General features: G+C 36.2%; 2 protein-coding genes across 3 annotated transcripts; one reads left to right on the forward strand and one right to left on the reverse strand.

The window, feature by feature from the left end:
• On the forward strand, nt 6,264–8,375 carry LOC107635550 (tRNA pseudouridine synthase A 1). 2 transcript variants are annotated; one of them, XM_016339049.2, is made up of 6 exons: nt 6,264–6,387; nt 6,483–6,585; nt 7,103–7,242; nt 7,317–7,679; nt 7,779–7,841; nt 7,930–8,375. In XM_016339049.2, exons 1-6 carry the CDS (start codon nt 6,331–6,333, stop codon nt 8,164–8,166), a joined length of 963 nt encoding a protein of 320 aa, XP_016194535.1. In that variant the 5' UTR covers nt 6,264–6,330; the 3' UTR covers nt 8,167–8,375. The 2 variants fall into 2 exon arrangements, with proteins under 2 accessions (XP_016194535.1, XP_020958668.1); XM_021103009.1 differs by having other exon boundaries at nt 7,317–7,667.
• LOC107612563 (5'-nucleotidase domain-containing protein 4) lies at nt 9,053–15,488 on the reverse strand. The gene is given in 18 exon segments (XM_016314247.2): nt 9,053–9,076; nt 9,078–9,116; nt 9,197–9,275; nt 9,358–9,420; nt 9,821–9,951; nt 10,399–10,533; nt 10,708–10,871; nt 11,267–11,444; nt 11,665–11,718; nt 11,796–11,873; nt 11,964–12,011; nt 12,091–12,162; nt 12,663–12,762; nt 13,208–13,323; nt 13,420–13,509; nt 13,740–13,859; nt 14,552–14,649; nt 15,036–15,488. Coding segments are annotated over 18 exon segments (1,902 nt in total). The 5' UTR covers nt 15,349–15,488.

The raw sequence follows: 18,319 nt of genomic DNA on the forward strand, positions 1-18,319 counted from the left end.
CAGTATTAGTTGCTGAAACCTTGTTCTTACCAGATTTCAAGTCAGCCAACTCTTTTTCTGAATTTGCAATCTTTAATGCCAATTATTGTTTTCTTGTTCAAGATTCTGACAAAACTTCAGAAACTTGGGACTTAGCCTTCTCGTATTTCTTCAATTGTGTGTTATGCTTAGCTAAGGCCTCGATTGACTGATTCATCTCATCATCGGCATCTTGAATTTTTTATAGATGAACATAAACATCTTCGATAAAGGAACTTAGAGCTGAATGAGTGTAAGAAGGAATATGGGGACTAAGGTAAGCAAGAGCATTAATAAGTCGAACCTTTAAATTAGCATCATTATTAATATCCTCCAAAGGATGATTCAGACAATCAAGGATGATGTTGACTTGTTTGATGATCTGAAGGTCGGGGCCTGTAGGAGCAGGAGAAATGACTTCCTCTACGACTTCCTTTTCCTGAAGCAGCTCCTCAGGGATCGATTCTTTGACTTGTGGAATGGTAGCACTCAACACTAGACCTGAGCATGTTCTCCAAATCAAAGTCAACATCATCAAAGTTTAAATCCCCAGCTTTTGGAGAAGGAATAGTGAAAGGTGCTTCTAGACCTTGATCGACAGATTTCTGTGTCGATGGTTGAGTATGAGAAACCGCAGTTACTGCGGTAGTCGATCCGGACCCATGGGCAGGACCGGACTCTTGGTGAGTTTCCGCACCACTTGGAATAGGATTGTAACTTTCCCGAAAAGAAAAACAAGTCAAATAGCAAATAAGGATTGACTCAACAAATTCGATCAATAAAGAACGTACCAAAGGAAAAGTCGTCAAAGTATGTGAAGCAGCAGTTGAGGGTGGATTCTGAGTTGGAGTCGAAATAGGGATCGATGGAGGCTAAAGAATTTCTATTTCAGCATGAATAGGTTGGTCAACCTCTAGGAAGAAGGGGTGTCAACATCAGTGATTTGAGAAGAAGTCCCTTTCTGGGATTGCTTCAACTGAGATTGCCTCGACTGAAAAATAATCATTATATGAAAGATAAATATATGATGAAAGAAGTTGCAAAAAAGCAATGACTAAAGCATGTACTTGGAGGAAGTGGTGGGTCGACTCTTCTTTGGTGGTTCAACATTCATTAAGATGTCAATGGGACCATGTTTCTTTGAAGTAAAGGTTGCACATTTTGACTGACCTTTTCCTTGACCACCTCGACCAGATTTGGCGCTTGGTGGAGCGGTATCTTCGTCCAAATCCTAGAGTTCTTCAACTTGGGGAAGCTCGGTAGCAACTCCGCTAATGATGGTCAGTTGAGCACCTGCGTTGAAAGAAGTTATAATAAGAGACTTTGAATAATCAATCTAAAAGGTATGAAGTACCTGGAGGATATCAAGGATCCTCGTCCAACCGCTCACTACATGATGAGTGTCTCGACCATACTCGAGATTAGTTGAAGTTATTCCACACGTCCTTGGATCATTTTTCTGGAGTTCATAAATTACCCCTAAAGCTCTGATAAACCACTATTTTATGGTTTATCTTGTGTTTAATTGAGTGGTTTCATCAAGTCTTTACCCACTTATTCATATGATTTGCATGATTTTACAATTCCTTCCTAGTTTTATTCTATAGTTGAAAACTTGCTTCCTAGAGATCTTTAATTTGTATATTTTAATTCTCCTTTATACCATTCGATGCCGTGATCCGTGTGTTAGGTGTTTCAGGCTTTATAGGGCAGGAATGGCTTAGAAATTGGAGAGGATGCTTGCAAAAATGGAAGGAACACAAGAAACTAAGGAGATGACCAGCGAGCATCGACGTGCATGCATGGCTCACGCGTGCGCGCGACATGGAGAAAATTGCAGCGATGCGTGCGCGTGCCTGACGCGTACGCGCGCATTGGAGTCTGCACAAAAGACGTGCACGCGTGAACGACGCGTACGCGTGACAAGGAAAAACGCCAAATGACGCACACGCGTGGATGACGCGTACACGTGACCTACGCGATCTACAGAAATAACAGAAAATGCTGGGGTGATTTCGGGCCGCGTTTTGACCCAGTTTTCAGCCCAGAAACACAGAATAAAGCCAGGGAACGTGCAGAGACTCAACACACATTCATTCATTCTCATTAGGATAGTTTTTAGGTTTTAGATCTGAATCTAGAGAGAAATTACTCTTCCTCTAGGTTTTGTTTACATTCATAGTTTATTAATTTATTGCTTTTGCTTTTGGATATTGAAGAGTCATCACCTCCATTAAAGATACTATTCTAGTTTTTTTCCTTACTTGCTCTTTTATTTATTCCATATTCTTAATTCTTGTTTAGAGTGGTAATTGGATTGTTTTCATGGATTGTTAATGTAAAGGATTACTTTTATTTTTAATTAATTTTCAATCCCTATTTTTATTTAATTTATCATGTCTTCTTATATTTCTATGAGCGTTATATTCATGTCAATGGAGTAGACTCCATACTTGACATGGGGGTTGATTAAAAGGAGACACTTGAGTTGGAAGGCTTAAGTAATGGTTAAAATTGGAAGTTGTTGGCTAGTTCTGTATTTACTAACGCTAGACCTTCCTAAGGGAGAGGACTAGGATTTGCGAATAAGAGTTAGCTCAATCACTTGACTTTCCTTTATTTAGTAAGGGTTATCTAAGTGAAAACAACAACCTTTTTGATACTACACTTAAGAGATCCCAACAAGGATAGAACTTCCAATTAATCATTCCCCCAGTCAAGGCTTTTTATTTAGAATATTATAAATCTTTTTTAATTTTCATTGCACTAAATTACAATTGTTTAATTTCTGTTATTCAACTCTCAAAATTCTTGGAAACTCCTAATTAATAAATTAGTACCCTTTCTTGCAACTTGTTGGGAGACGACATGGGACTCATACTCCCAGTATTTTTTATTCTAAATTTTGTGACACCTTTCTAAATTGATAAGGCGGATTTTAGCTGGTTAAGAGCTATACTCGCAACGTTGTTCTTATATTACAATCTCTTAATTGGCCTAATTTCTGCCATGCACCAAGCTCCTTTATGAGGGTCAGGGAGTATATCTGAAAGGGCAAAAAAGGCATTGGAAAAAGAAGAGTTTTTAAAAGGACGCATAAAGGATTCTTTTTTGGCCAAAAGATCTTTAGTGGGAGCTTTGAAAAAAATCAGTCGAGACACCTATTAAAGTGTACCTCCCTTTTCTTTTTCCATACCTCTAAAGCTTCATTAAAAACCCATTTCACCTTCCTAAAGTGCCATTTAACTTGATAGTACTTCTCAAACTTTACGATTTCAGTGATATGTTTAGCTCTGGTCTTCTTCAGTGCTGGTGCAGTCGACACAATAGTAAAAGAGACCAAATTAACAAAAGCTTGTTCGACAAAGTCACAATGAGAGTAAAAGTACTTTAACCACCAGTCATAAAAACTAGGGGTCGACAGGAAGCAGCGGATGATATCCAAATGCCGATATCAGATCGACATTTTTTTATGGTTCAGGTCCAACATCTTGGTCAGATCCTCCACCTCTGACACTTCATACTGAACTAATTGTGCTCCAGGGTCAAGAGAGAAGGGTGAAGGTAATGATTGAGCTAACCCAAATTATCGAGCAACGTACTGAGGGGAGTAGGTGACAAGGTTTTTTTTTAGGGCTTAGGTCGATTCTTGCGGTAGACTAACAAGAAGAACTTGGGGAGTTAATATCCTATACCATAAGTCATCGACTATTGCTTGGTTTGCTGGCTGAGAAGAAGTGAAGGAATTCAGGTGTAGAATAGTACTAGGTCGAAAAGAAAAAGGGTTAGGAAACTATGAGACATTGTAATCTTTTTTTATATTGAAGAGAATAGAGAAGAAGTGTCAAAAAGTACCTATAGAAGACATAGTTTTGGGTTTTGTCTAGGAAAGCTGAGAAAGACGAATACCATCGATAAGGGTGCTAGGAAGCTCAGTTGAGGAAGCTGTGAATCGAGGTTTAAGAGTAACTTTTAACCAAAGATTGACAACCTAAAGAGGACCAAATGGGTTGATCGAGGAGTCTCCTCGACGAATCTCAACAACAATAAAAGAAAGGACTTTATACAAATGACTCAGAATCAAGGAAGGGAGATCAATGAGTTTCTTATGATGAAGCATAATGGCCAGGAGCAAGTAGTTGTTTTTCTGAATTTGGACCAATTTTGAACAAAATACAAAAAGAATTGAGCCAAAGGAGAGGAAGAGCTACATGTTCACTGTCGAAAACAAGGTCTCCCTCGGAACCCATGTTGTTTCAAATGAAACTCGAAATGGAATTAGACTTGAAGCTGATATTAAAATCATCTTTTGGATAGTCGGTCGACCATGAAACAAACTCACCATCAGTCAGCAAAAGTGGTCAGTGTTAAAACCTCCATCAAAGTCGGACCCATCATTCCATATGAAAAATGAAAGTTGTTGGTAGCAATACACCAAAAACATAGACTCGCCCCTAGCAAAGGAGCCGTGTAGGAAAGATCAAAGGTTGCTAATTTTAGGGCATGAAAGATATTGATAGCTTTCCAAACAAGTTTATACACTGGTGCAAGTCAGAACATCCAGTATGAAAAGTAAAAACTCAAATTTCTAGGGAGAGTAGTTCTAAAAAAATGATCAGCAAAATATGAGGTTTTAATATTTTTACAGAAAATCAATGGTAAATGTTCTGGGGGTGATAGAAAGAATGAGGAAATGGATTTGATTTGTTCTGGAGTGGCTGTGGGACCTAGGAAAGAATGCAATACTCCATTGACTGAGAATGGAAGGAATACCTAGCTGTGCCCAAGTTCAAAGGTCTCGACATTTGAATTTGGGACCCTCAAAATCCACCATCATTGTAAAATTCAGTCACTCCAGCCACTAATTGGGGAGGAGAAATAATCACAACATCGTCATCTTCTTCGGAAGGTTGGGAAGAAGTAGCTACAATGACAGTGGCTGACAGAAGAACAGGTGATGAAGTAGTAGTTGCCGATATAGGAGCCATCGAGGTGGCCACTACAGAGAAGGTAGTAGCCATGGTTGCCAAGGAAGAAGAAGCAACAGTCATGGATGGTGCAGTACTCAAATGAAGAATGGGTTGAGAAGTCGTGGGTGAATTGTCGCTTAGAGAAGAGAGATATGGTTTTGGCTTTGAAATTAGGGAAGGAAACGTTATGTATCCCCAAGAAAAGCGTGCCGTTTTAGCATGGTATAACCAAAATATCTTTTTAAAAAAGACATGTGCCAAGCACATGACCTTAAACATATAAAATTTGTATTTTTAAACAAAATAACAAATTTTAAAAGGCAATTTTTTGGTAGTAAAATGAGTTCCTTGACTAGAATAAGCCTCGATTGTGAACTAAGTCGATCAGGAGGAGAGTTGAAGTCAAAGACTATGTGAAAAAAGTTGACCAGCGATTATTTTAAGTTGAGCATCAAGATTTTTTACTTGACTCTCAAGCTTAGAGTGGGGAACATGGTGCAAATTTTGGGGAATAAGTTGAAAGACGAACGTAAAAAAGAAAGAAGTAACTACCAAGAGCTGTCTCTATAAATAAGAAGATTGAAATCAACATAGGCATGCATTGCAACCTACTCTAAACACTAAAATTCTGCAAAATTCTGAGTCACACTGACGCACGAAAGAATGGAGTGCTTGTACATGTGAGTGTTGAATGTCATCACTAAATTTTCTCCTATTTTCTTCATTTCTTTTTCGTATTTTCTTTTCACTTGTTTTATGATTTCTTTTATTGCAACTTATTTCATTGTTTCATTTTTTCATTATCATTGCACTTTTCATTATTGTTAATTTTATTGGTTATTTCATATTATTATCAAGTTCTTTACTTGTACTAAGTTTATCGATGAAAGCTTTGTAATCTATTGATTCAACAAAAGTACTGATTAAGTAAATTCCAAGTCGAGCTCACTCTTTTAAGAGAGGAGACGTATATGCTCTCCGAATAAGATTTTGATACAAGCTCGTTTTGACACTATCCATCGGAATCGACAAAAAAAACGAGTGAAACATCAAATTGATTATCTATATAAAATATATATTAATGTATACATAAATATATAATAGTTAATTTAATAACTATTTTTTTTATATGAATATGATACTTTTTATATTTTATACAACTATTAAAATGAGTAAATCAGATTAAATTATAGTATACAAGTTTTTTATACCATTAATTATCAAAATTAAACTAATGTGAAAAATAAGCATATGATTATATGAAGAACAATGAAAATATAAAGGAAAAAATCTACAAAAATAAAATGGATAAAGGGGTAATAGGTGTGTTTGATTGTGAGAGATGAACTATGCAGTAGCAGCTCTGGTTGCTCCACCATCTCCGGTTTCCATTCTTTCGGTATGATATTCTCTCATCTCGTTCTCTATGTTTCTCTCTCTCCGTCTCTCTGTTCATAGTAAGATATTGTTTTCTTCTCTCTGTTTGGATCTCAGTTGAATTCGTTTGCTCCTGTGGAGCTGGAAAATGGGGTGAAGCCCATTCAACCAGACTATAAATGGCGCCTTATTTTGGCTTACGATGGGACTCACTATGCAGGTTTGCTTCATTCTTTTTCATTTTTTAATTCTGGGTATTCCATTTCATCCATAAAGCTCTCAACTTGAAAACAGTTTTGACTTAGGTTTTTTTTTTTCTGTTTCTCTGTCCTGTTGAACCTGGTTGTTCTGTTTTTTGTACCCTTTGCTTGTGTGTGTTTGTTTTTCTCATTTTCTCTTTTTCTTCTGTGACTATTGCATTACTCATTGCCAATAAGATTGCTTTGTTTACTAGTTGTAAGATATAAGGACACAGTGTCTCAAGCATTGTGAATAATTGTTCAATTTCAGTTGATGTCAATAATTTCAAACATTATGCCCATAATAATACAAGTTGAAAGTCCCAAACTTTTTAATCAAGTTTTGATCTTTGATGTAATCATAGCAGTAATCAAATCCTCATTTCCTGGGTTTTGAGCTGTATATAAAGGTGCAATTTTCCAGTACTAATGTATAAAATATGTAATTTAAACATGAATTCTTTGTTGTCCCTGATAGAGTGATGGTTATGTTTTCAGGCTGGCAATATCAGCAATCTCCCCCAACTGTGCAATGCACTGTGGAAAAAGCTTTGATTAAAGCAACAAAGCTTGAAAGGAAGGATCTGCGATTGGTTGGTGCAAGCAGGACCGATACAGGAGTCCACGCCTGGGGTCAGGTCTGACTTTGTTCCTTTCATGTGGTTTCTAGTGGAAGAAACCATTGAAAATTTTATAACTTACCATGCTGCAGGTTGCGCATTTCTTTACGCCATTTAACTACAAAAACTTGGAAGAAATTCATGCGGCTTTGAATGGTCTTCTTCCTACTGATATCCGGGTTAGAGAGATCAGCCCTGCATCAGCTGAATTCCATGCTCGATTTTCTGCCAAAAGTAAGATTTACCATTACAAGATATACAATGATAGCATCATGGATCCTTTCCAGCGGCATTTTGCTTACCATAGTGTGTATAAACTCAATAGCGCTGTCATGCAAGAAGCTGCAAAATATTTTGTTGGGAAGCATGACTTCTCTGCTTTTGCCAATGCATCCCACAATGATCGGGTGCCGGATCCTGTAAAGCACATTTTCCGATTTGAGGTGAAAGAAATGGTACTCATCTTGTTCTTAATCAGTTTCCTCTGGCTTCTGATACTTTTATGTGAAGATTTTAAGGCTTATAAAGCTGATCACTTCAATATCTATTTCTAGGGAGCTCTTTTGCAGGTAGAAGTTGAAGGTTCAGGTTTCTTATATAGACAAGTTCGAAACATGGTAAACATTCTTTCTTGTGACTAATTCTTGCAACTTGGCAAGAGAGATTGTATTCAGATAAGTTTCATGACAGCAATGACTTTTCCAGGTGGCTTTGTTGCTTCAAATTGGCAAGGAAGCTATTCCTCCTGGGATTGTTCCGCATATTTTGGCAAGTAGAGATCGAAAGGAGCTTGCGAAATACTCTCTGTCAGCTCCGCCTCACGGGCTTTGTCTTGTTTCTATCAACTATGATGAAAGTCACCTGTTGCCACCACCAGACTCTCCTGCTTACAGCTATGGTAGACATCATACCATAAGAAAATGCAAGGTTCCATTCTATTAATAATAAAAACTTTGAAAGCAAAACAAACATTCTGAGTATATCATAGGCCTGATTTTGTAACATTTATTTGATATTTTTTGAGCTGGAGCCTAGATTAGAGATGTAGCTTTTAGGGTGGTTACCATTTTTGAAGATGCAATTCTGATGAGAATTGTGGATTTGCTTTATCCAAAAATGCAATGTATGGATCAGTAGCATTTTGACGTCTATTTTATTCACATTCTAGTCTTTTAAGTTGAAAATCAAGTATTGATATATATTTGCAAAGTATTTTTTAAATTTTAAATTAAAATATTTTTGATGTTCTCAGAATATATTTTTACTAAACATTACATTCATTTCAAAATAACTATCACTTTTAACAAAAACCTATACTAAATTGTTCCAACTCACTCAAAGCGCAAAAAGAAAAAGAAATAGGAAAAGGAAATAGCCAAACGAACAACATAAAACAAGCAATAATTTACTTATTTATGCTCCCAAAGAGAAAAGGACAATGTCACTAACAAAGGAAATCCTCAACACCTATCATCCATCATGGTAGTTATATAATTTACTTAAAACCATAGGGAGACATTTGGATAACAATTCCTCACAAGTCACAAAGCTGTGGATATTACACCATAGATATAGATTAAAAGCCTGAATAAGAATTCAGTTGGAAGCATAACTACATAAACCCTTAGCAAATTTATTTTACCCTTTGCATGGGGCGGCTCTCCTACAATCATAGGGGCCAACTTAAACACCACTTGGTCAAGGGAAAACTGCTGCTGAAGTCCTTCATGGGCTTGCTATCGTTATGAATAGTACACATGCTCATAATGTCAACAGCAGAAGATTCTTATTTCTCTTATTTATCCACCATTTTTACCTCCATTTCTCCCTAGGAAGAAATCTTAATATTGAGTTTGTGAACATAAGTGTGAGTATGAATCATGCGCAAGGTTCTGCAGCACAGAAACACATTTGAGTCAGCTGAAACGCGAAACAGAAACATAATGCTTTAGGGAGAAGATGATCTGGATACCTGTTCCTGGGAGCGGAAATACATGAAGGGTGTATAATATAAGAAATTAGACACCCTAGAGGTATAAATATCAGCATACCTGAAATTGAAATAAATTAATGCTCATTTTTAAGAAATCAGTATGATATAGATGAAGAGGGCATCAAGAAGAAAGTACATACTTCTCAATTTGTCTCATCAAGTGACTTTTATCCCAGAGACCAGCACGGGATATAAAACCCCACCTGTTGCAGACAAATACAATGGAGTTAATAGCATCCGCGTTGAAAGGTAGAAGAAAGACTCTCCTTTACTTGCCTTGCACAATTAGACAAAAAAATGCCCAATAAAAAAGGTGCCAATTTCTTTACAGCATTTTGAAAGCATAGAGCCAGGATTCCGTTGGACTAGTTTGCATACCATTTATGTTTTCCATGATAACATAACATCATGACAGAGGATCTTTGATATTTTATAGATGCAGACTATTTTAAGCTGAGGACTGTACAGAGTTACCAGTCAAATTCTTTCCCATGGCAAGTCAGTTGCAAAAGTAAGCAAGGTTTGCATATTTAGCCATGAAGCAAGCAGATACGAAGGTACAGCCAAGAGTTTCTGAATCAAATATCAATAATTTTTGCTCACCTTGAATTGAAGAGCTCTCCATCCGCCTCAAGCATTGGAGCAATTTTCTCATCTAGCCTTTGCATAACGATTAATAGCTTTTGCATGCTTTCAGTAAGGTCCTCATCATTCATATTAGTTGCTGCAAGGGTCTTCAAGTACATAGCAAAACTAACTACCATTATTAAAATAGCTAAAATGGCTCACTTTAAAAATAATATGGGATAAGGTAAAAAGCTTTGTAGACATGTAAAGGACAAAACATCCCAAAATCATAGATAATTATTAATTTGGCCTTTTAATGTCACAAGTTTTTATGATATACTAGGATTAATTATAGGGATATTTGAGAAGATTAGTCATTGTATTGGATATCATATTTAGCTTACGAAGGTCAAGGGGATTGATTGAGGCAACAAACTAGTAGTAGGAGCAGAGGTTTGCAACATAGGTCCTAGGAACAATGCCTATATAACGCAAATGAAGATTTTAAATGCCTAGTGCTTTCATTTTTCAACAATGTCAAGAGGTACTCAGCATTAATAAAAATGAAGCTTAAATAGTTTAACACATAATAGGAGAATAGAGCCAAAACTTACTTGTGCAGGCCTGTCATGACTCCGCCTTTGTAGAGCCAGTCGAAGTTGGTTGAAGAGATCCCCTAGAACCTCCTTTTGATTTATAAGTTCCACCAATGATTCTCTATGTATCCGGCTCCCAATGAGGGCATTGTACTGCAGTTTTAACATTTGAAAACCAAATCATGACATTTCATAATAGGATCCAGTCAAGCCACACTATGCTCATCTTATTGCTCTTTTCCATAGAGAAATAAGATCAGGAAAGCTTTCATAGTTTAACTTTCTTTGCTCAGAAAAATTATCAGAACATAAACTGATTGAACCAACCTCATCTTCCAATTCTCGACAAATCAATGCTGTTCGCCATCGCAAATGAACCTTGGATTGACTGACATCAGTGTAAATATGGTCACCAACATACAATATCTCATCTCCATGAATATTGAGAGAATTTTCAACCATCTGTGCACTTCCCCCCGAGTACAAACCACCTGCAGAAGATATGAGATCATGTACATGTAGTCAAATCATGTGGAACGTAAATGTAGCACATCAATAATTCAATGAATGACTGTGATCTAAATAGTAAACATATCCACATTCTATGACTAATGCTCCATGACTATTTATTGTAACACATAAGGAAACAACAGTTGACCGAAAGATCATCTGTGACCAAAATTTATAATGATTTTGGCTGTGTTACAAGAATCAGTACAAGTATATAACTAAATATATAAGACTAGGTGTCTATTTAACGCTGACTTTTTTTTCTTTTTCTCCTTTTTTGAAGAATGTAACAGACTTCATAAAACAATGGGAATATTCATCAGACCCTAGCCACTTCATAAAAAGAATGTAACAGTTTACCAATTATACTAATTACCTGTTTGAGCCTTGAAGCAAGGTTTCATCAGACCCTCGCCTGTCACCACTTCATACATGGGATGTGACGTTTGGAAAAACTCTGGTTTTCTTGCTGACACAATTACCTAACCATCAAAAAGGAAAACATCCATTAGTGCAAAATTTATTTCATAATAAGACAAGACATGAAGAAAACGGTATTTTTCTTTCCTCCAATGTCAAGACAATAATTTCTTTTGTAAATTATTCAAGAACAAAATCCCAGGAAAAAAGCAATAGGAATGGTCTAGTGGTGAGGGTAATGGGTAGTAGTAGTAGTATGAGAATGAGATCCTAGGTTTAGACCTCACTGCTGCCAATGTACCAAAAAGAATTAAGGAAGAAGTAACCAACATGAACTTACAATGTCAAATAAATTTTGTCCGTATAAAGATAATCTGAATTGGTAATAAGCAGAAGTTTTTTGCCAGCCTGTTTCATGACAAGAACAGACTAAGTAGTAGAAGAGCATCACGTCTATGCAAACAATAACACATTACAGGCAATACCTCCTTCTGATCCAGAAGTGCCAACGGTAACTCTGGGTCGGGCTCCACAAACTGTTCTGGCTTAGACATGATCTCACTCTGCATAAATTCCACAAGTCATTTGGAGTTAACAAAGTTCACCATTAAAGCACCATACAGGGGAAAGAAAAACTGGCACGAGGTGTTCACCTTAAGGCGACCTTCAACATGCGCCCAGAAGAGAGCTTTTCCAACAGCCTGAGATTTATGCTAATTGTAAGGAATAAACATCTCTAATCAAAGATAAATAAAATTTAAAATATTTGCACCATATTACCTTATAAAGCCCTTTATAATCAAGGGGGCCAAGATCAGCTGGTATAGTCCCATCGTCCAATCTGTCAACCATCTGAAAGCAAATATATATCATTAATGTAGTCTCATCACAGTAAGACATAATTACATTAAATACAGGGGGAACATCCTTATTTATTGTGAGGGAAACACTGATATTCATGTTTTAAGTAAGAATAAGGTTGAGTAAGGCAGTTTATCTGAGCTTCCATATGCTCAAACCTCACATCTTAACATTTCCCAACTCCCATTTGTGTTCTACTACCTACTTAAATTTTGGAATGCCTAAATGGCCACAAGAGAATCAACAGTGGAAACCGGAACATAAACATTCACTATCCTATAACCCGATTAAGGTTCATAAGACACAGTTAATAATGCTTGAACAATCAAATAAACACACCAACAGAATAGAACCCATTACCTGTTGCCAAGATAAGACAAAGCCACAAAAACTAAAATTGGAATACTAGTGCAAAATGAATATTGTGGGATGATACATCTCTTCTACTGAAACTGAAAGTTGAGTGATTTTCAACAGCGAGTGCAACATACCTGCATGTAGGCCACAGCTTCAGACACAGAGAACAGTGTGTTGAGAAATTCCCACCGACTCTCCTTTCGCAGGTCCACCAGTTCCCTCCCGTACATCTCACTTCCATTGCATATAAAGTTAAGAAGCACTACAGAAACTATTACTCCAGTTTTTGATAAATGAAATCTACTGAGCTATAAATAAGTACATTTACATGTGTGTGTATGTGTGTGTTACGTATGCAAGAGTTGTGCTGAAAGGAAATCAATCATGATATGCTACAAATCTCCAGTTATTTCAGAAGTCAGACTTTCACAATTAACAGAAAATTAATGAAATACCATTACTGTATTGTTCTGGATATTTAATTAGTTGTCAACTTACATTGTTTATTAATAACTTATGTACATATTCACTTATCTTGAATGCAAAACTGATGTGTGTTTCAATAAGTTACAGCAGTGTTTGATGACAGAAGCTAACAAGCAAGCAGCTAACAAGAAAGCAAGAAGCTTCTGATTGGATTATCAGTATCATAAAACAAATTACAAGGCCTGACATTTACCTCACAGCCCGAGTAGATAACATTCTAGTGCCATGCATAGCTCTTTTTATATAACCAAATCGATCAGCTTTAACCAAATTGCCTTTCTCTTTGTCTATGACCAGACCTCTAATTACCTGAACAATTTATGGCGAAATGTAAGATCATTTTGTACAAACAAGAGGGAACATCAATTGCCAAATGCCTTCAGGATGCTGGAGATAACATCTTACCAGATCAGGATCAAATGCTAGCCCATCGACAGGGTAACCCATGTTCCTAAGGTTTTCCATACAATAGTCATAAGCCCGCCCTTCCCAAGCCTGCAACAGCACAGGTCAATATCAGTCATCAGAGAGGTCCATAAACCTTAATGCAGATAAACCTACAGTTGCACAAGACACCAAATAGTACAGAACCTTTTTTCTTACTTCTATGCTCTCAACTACAATGGTAAAGCAATGGTATACAATTGATAATTGAACAAAGGAAGTAGCTAAACTTGTAAGTTCATACAGATTATATGATATACTAATATGGAACAGATGAATACCATCACATTATAATGGACCAAGGTATAGTCCATGTCATATCCAATGGCACTAATTGACCGCAGGTTCAACGTACGGCTGCAGAATATTCCACGAGGTGAATTTCTAGCTGAAGAAGGACTCTGCACGAAGATTAAAAAAAGTGTTACTTACGAAATCAGGATAACTCCAGTCAACATCCCATGGGAAGAGAAAAAAAATATATAGAGAGAAGAAATCAGTGTGCCGATCAGAAACAATGATTACATAAGACAATATCAAGTAATGAAGAAGTTAGTTGGCCTTCGTAATAAGGTTGATATTTATCCAATATGAGCACATGGAAGGTTGATACTCCCATGAGTAGGAACCATAAAAAAGCTAATCACATCATAGGGACCCGGACTTCTTTGATATACAACTGGAGCTAATTATCAGAAAAGCATGTACACTCTGTAAATGTAATCAGGTGGTTCACTTAGGTTTTGCAAACCTAGGGGCAGGGATATTGTAACTTACCTTATAACAACACCCCTTTATGCTATCCTACTTGAAAATATTAAAGGTGGATCTTCACAAAACCATACTTATGAACTTATGGTATGTGTAACCAACATTATCAATTTATTCCTGTGTTGAGATGGATTTGATAACGAGTAACGACATAGATACACACAAAAGTCCAGATAGCAGCACACTGCTATCATATTGATCACACGTTCATTCATCAACTAATAGAACCCATAAGGTGAAGGAGACCACAGTTTCTTTCTTGGCAAACATATCATAAACTATAAAACGCAGCAAGTAAGCAAAATCGGTAGGCTTTACGTACCGGAATACCCAAGTCTTTCAGCAAATCTTCTGCTTCAATAGTTTCTGCCCTAGCCACTTCCTCAATTGGACCTTCTAGTGCACCATTACCATCAATTCCTACGAGGGAGAAACCATTATCCACTTTGTTTGCAACATAAATTTATAAGAAAAACCATATTCAATATAATAGTGTCCGGTATTTATGAAAACACCACAAGCGTTACCAATAACTCATTACAACCAAACAAAGGAGTCAACAAGAATTGTAGTAAACTAGTAAAAGCCGAGAAACACTACAACCTTTGGTGGGAATGTTCAATATTTACATATATATGTTACAACATATGACGAAAAGAGAATGTTGGGTCCATCATGATATAGCAGAATCTAACATATAAACTGATAAAGCTATTCACTTCAACTAACACAACAATGCACACCTTAAAAAGGACAAATAATAGAACAAAATAGGAGAAAATTTTTTATTTTTCCTTTCTTTTTACCAAAAGCTTCGAGGTGTTCCAACTTAACGTTCAAATCGCCTTTGGTGCTCTCACCAAGGTAGTCCACGTCAGACTTGCCGGACGGCGTCACCGAGAAAACTTCACCGCCGACGGCGGACTTTGAGTCAACGCTGCAACGACAGAGAGTGGCGGAGGAAGCCTTTGGGAACCTCACAGTGTTCACCACGCTATGAGAAGAAGGCGCGGGTTTTTTGAAGCAGCTGGTGTAGTTAGTGTTCGTGGCGGTGGCGGGAGCCGGAGATACATCGGCGCCATGGACGGTGAAGACGCCGAAAACCTCCGCGGAGAACATGTAATGGGGTTTGGAGAGAGTGGGAAACGGAAATTGAAGAATCTGTGTTGCGAAAGAGTGAGTGAGTGTGACAGGCAAAAACTGTGGATAGAGATTATTGTTTGTGTATAGAGAGAGAGAAATTGAAGAGGGAGAGAGAAAGATAGAATCTTGGTTTTGGTTTTGGTTTTGGATTGGGTCGTTAGTTATAATTGCACGTGTGTCTTTATGGCCCAAAATCTTGGGTTTCCCAACACAAAGGTGTTTTTTTTTTCTAATTTTTGTTGATCGCTGGATTTGGGGCTGTTTTGTGGTTTCTCTCTTTCTTTGGATTTATGTAATTTGTTATTCTTTTGGGATGTGATTGTAATATCTGGATTTTCAAGGGTGGTTGTACAAATCTTGCAGGCGTGTGAAGCAAAAGAAATAACTTTTAGGAAAATGTTTTTGGTAAGGACACCGAAAATAAACATGTGATATTGACATTACCTGTCAAATTTGGATTGTAACACATATAAAATGCATTGATTGTGAAGTGGTTATAAGTTTCGGTTTCTTGTTTTTGACCAGTAAAATTAACGATATTAATTTATGATTAGGTGTTGATGTATAGGACATATTTGGACAAATTAGAGGGGCCTAGGTAGTGAGTCTATTAGGTGGGCTAAAGTAGGAGAAATGATTTTTTTAGATTGTATTATTTTTTGCAAGATATAAATTTTAGTAGTCGTCATTATTTAGAACAAAAGAGAGAAAAGATAGTCAAAAAATAAAATTTATTTTGATTGAACAACATAATTTTCTATTGTATAAACTATGGTAGGAACAAAAATATAGAGAAAATGAACAAAAAAATGAATATCAGAATTTTAAGTTTGAAAATTAATTAAAAAGAGTAAATAGTAAAGTTTATATTTTTAATCCTATAAAATTAATATTTATCATTTTTTTATGTGACTAATATATATTTGTTTCTTTTTATAATCAATATTTTATTCTTATTTTACTCACATCTGATTTGATGACAATGCTTATTTATTTGATTTTACACTAATTTTTTTTTCTATAGTATGTATTAATTAATTTATATTGTACAACAATAATTTTAACATAATTATAATTAGGTATGATAAATAGTAAAAATAATTTTAATTTGTGACAATTAAAACAGTAAGAGTGAATTTTTTTAATAACACTATACTTATCCAGATAATATGTTAGTAAGAAAAAAAATAAAGATTACGTATTTAACCACATCAATAATTTATGAAAAATATTAAAAAATTTAACATGTTATTTTTTTCCAATATCACGTCCGTATTCTGTTCTTATATTTTTTTAAAGTTCTCTTACCCTTCTCTTTTGGATTTAATATGGAAACTCATATTATACCAATAAGAGAAACTAATGTATGGGCTCAAGCCCTAAACTCCACTATTTTGTCTCACTCACTAGCTCACACTATTCCGACTCTTAACAATGTGTTTAATATTAATTAATCGCGCTCCTCCCAAACAGAAACACGAATATTAACGAAGCTCCACAGTCAACTTGAAAACAGTGTCCTGTGAGCTACTAGTCTCCGTACACGCATTGCACTAACACCTAAACACGTAGCGTAAACATCACATGTTTACTTTCATTATCAGCATCAAAGAACTTCCCTAACTTTTATCATAAAAATCGCCAAAACACTTACACAAGAAGATAAGCCGAATTTCTTTTATTTCTAAATCTACACAAATATATTTTAAATTTATAACACAATGAGATACTTTTCCTTTTTTTCAGAAGTAAATTTGAATATTTATTCGATTTATAAAAATATCCTTGAATAAAAAACTTCTCTCTTGAAATATTTTTCTAAATTTGGAAAACATGTATAACCAAATTTAAAATACTTATAAAACTGAAATATTACACTATAAAAGAGAAAAAAATTAATCATTAAAGAGTTATTGAAATCTAAGTCTCTAAATAGAGACTGAACACAGATAAAAAGAGAATGGAAAGCAAAGAGAACGAAAGAAAGAGGAAATAGTAGGCAAAGAAAAGAGAATAAGAAAAGAGAAAGAAAAAGGATAGATAAAGGCATAATCATAACCATAGAGAAAAGGAGAAAGGGAAGAAAGAAGGAGAAAAGAGAAAGATGGAAAAAAGATAAGCGAAAGGCAAAGAGCTACTGCTACCAGGGATGATAATGGGGCGGGTAGGGGCAAATTTTTGCCTTACTGCTGTTTATATAATTATTATTATTATAAGACTCCGGATTTTTAGAAATTAGATTATGATATTTATTTATGATTTTAAAAAAAATTATTTGATTATCTCTAATTTTAAAATTAGAGTATTTATTTGAAAATAATTTATAAATTGATGAATAAATATTATTTTCTTTAAAGATTATTTTGTAGATTAAAATTGGTTTTCAATTACTACATTATTCCTATTTTTATTAGAAATTACCAACCTACCCTCACCCTTTTTCAGAGAGAGAGAGAGAGAGAGAGAGAGAGAGAGAGAGCGAGAGAGAGAGAGAGACCGACAGAAGAAGGCGTGCCGAAGAAAGAGGAGAAGAAGCTGCGTCCTGCACCGTCGTGCCTCGTTGCCGAAGCTCTGTTACCATCGCCATCGCACTGCACGCTACCGCAAGAGGGATCTTTGTCGCCGTCATCGTTGACATGCGAGGAGGAGGAGTAGCTCATCCTCGCCGCTTTTGCCGCCGTTGAAGCCAGGCCGTCGCCATCACCACCTGCGAAGCTGAGGGGAAGCCTATGTTGCCGGAAAATGGCACTGTGATCGCCGAGAAACACTGCCAGAACTGGCTGAGTTAGCGCTGCTGCCGTTGATAAGGGTGTTCTTACTTTTGGTTTCCATTCTTTCGATTTCTGGGATGTTATTGTCATTACGTTGTTGCTGCAATTACCGCTGAGATTTTTTGTCATCACTGGAGCTGTTGTTACTCCGTTCTTTGGTTCTTCTCTAAGTACAG

The sequence above is a fragment of the Arachis ipaensis genome, chromosome B01 (genome assembly GCF_000816755.2).
Source record: "Arachis ipaensis cultivar K30076 chromosome B01, Araip1.1, whole genome shotgun sequence".
Lineage (NCBI taxonomy): Eukaryota > Viridiplantae > Streptophyta > Magnoliopsida > Fabales > Fabaceae > Arachis > Arachis ipaensis.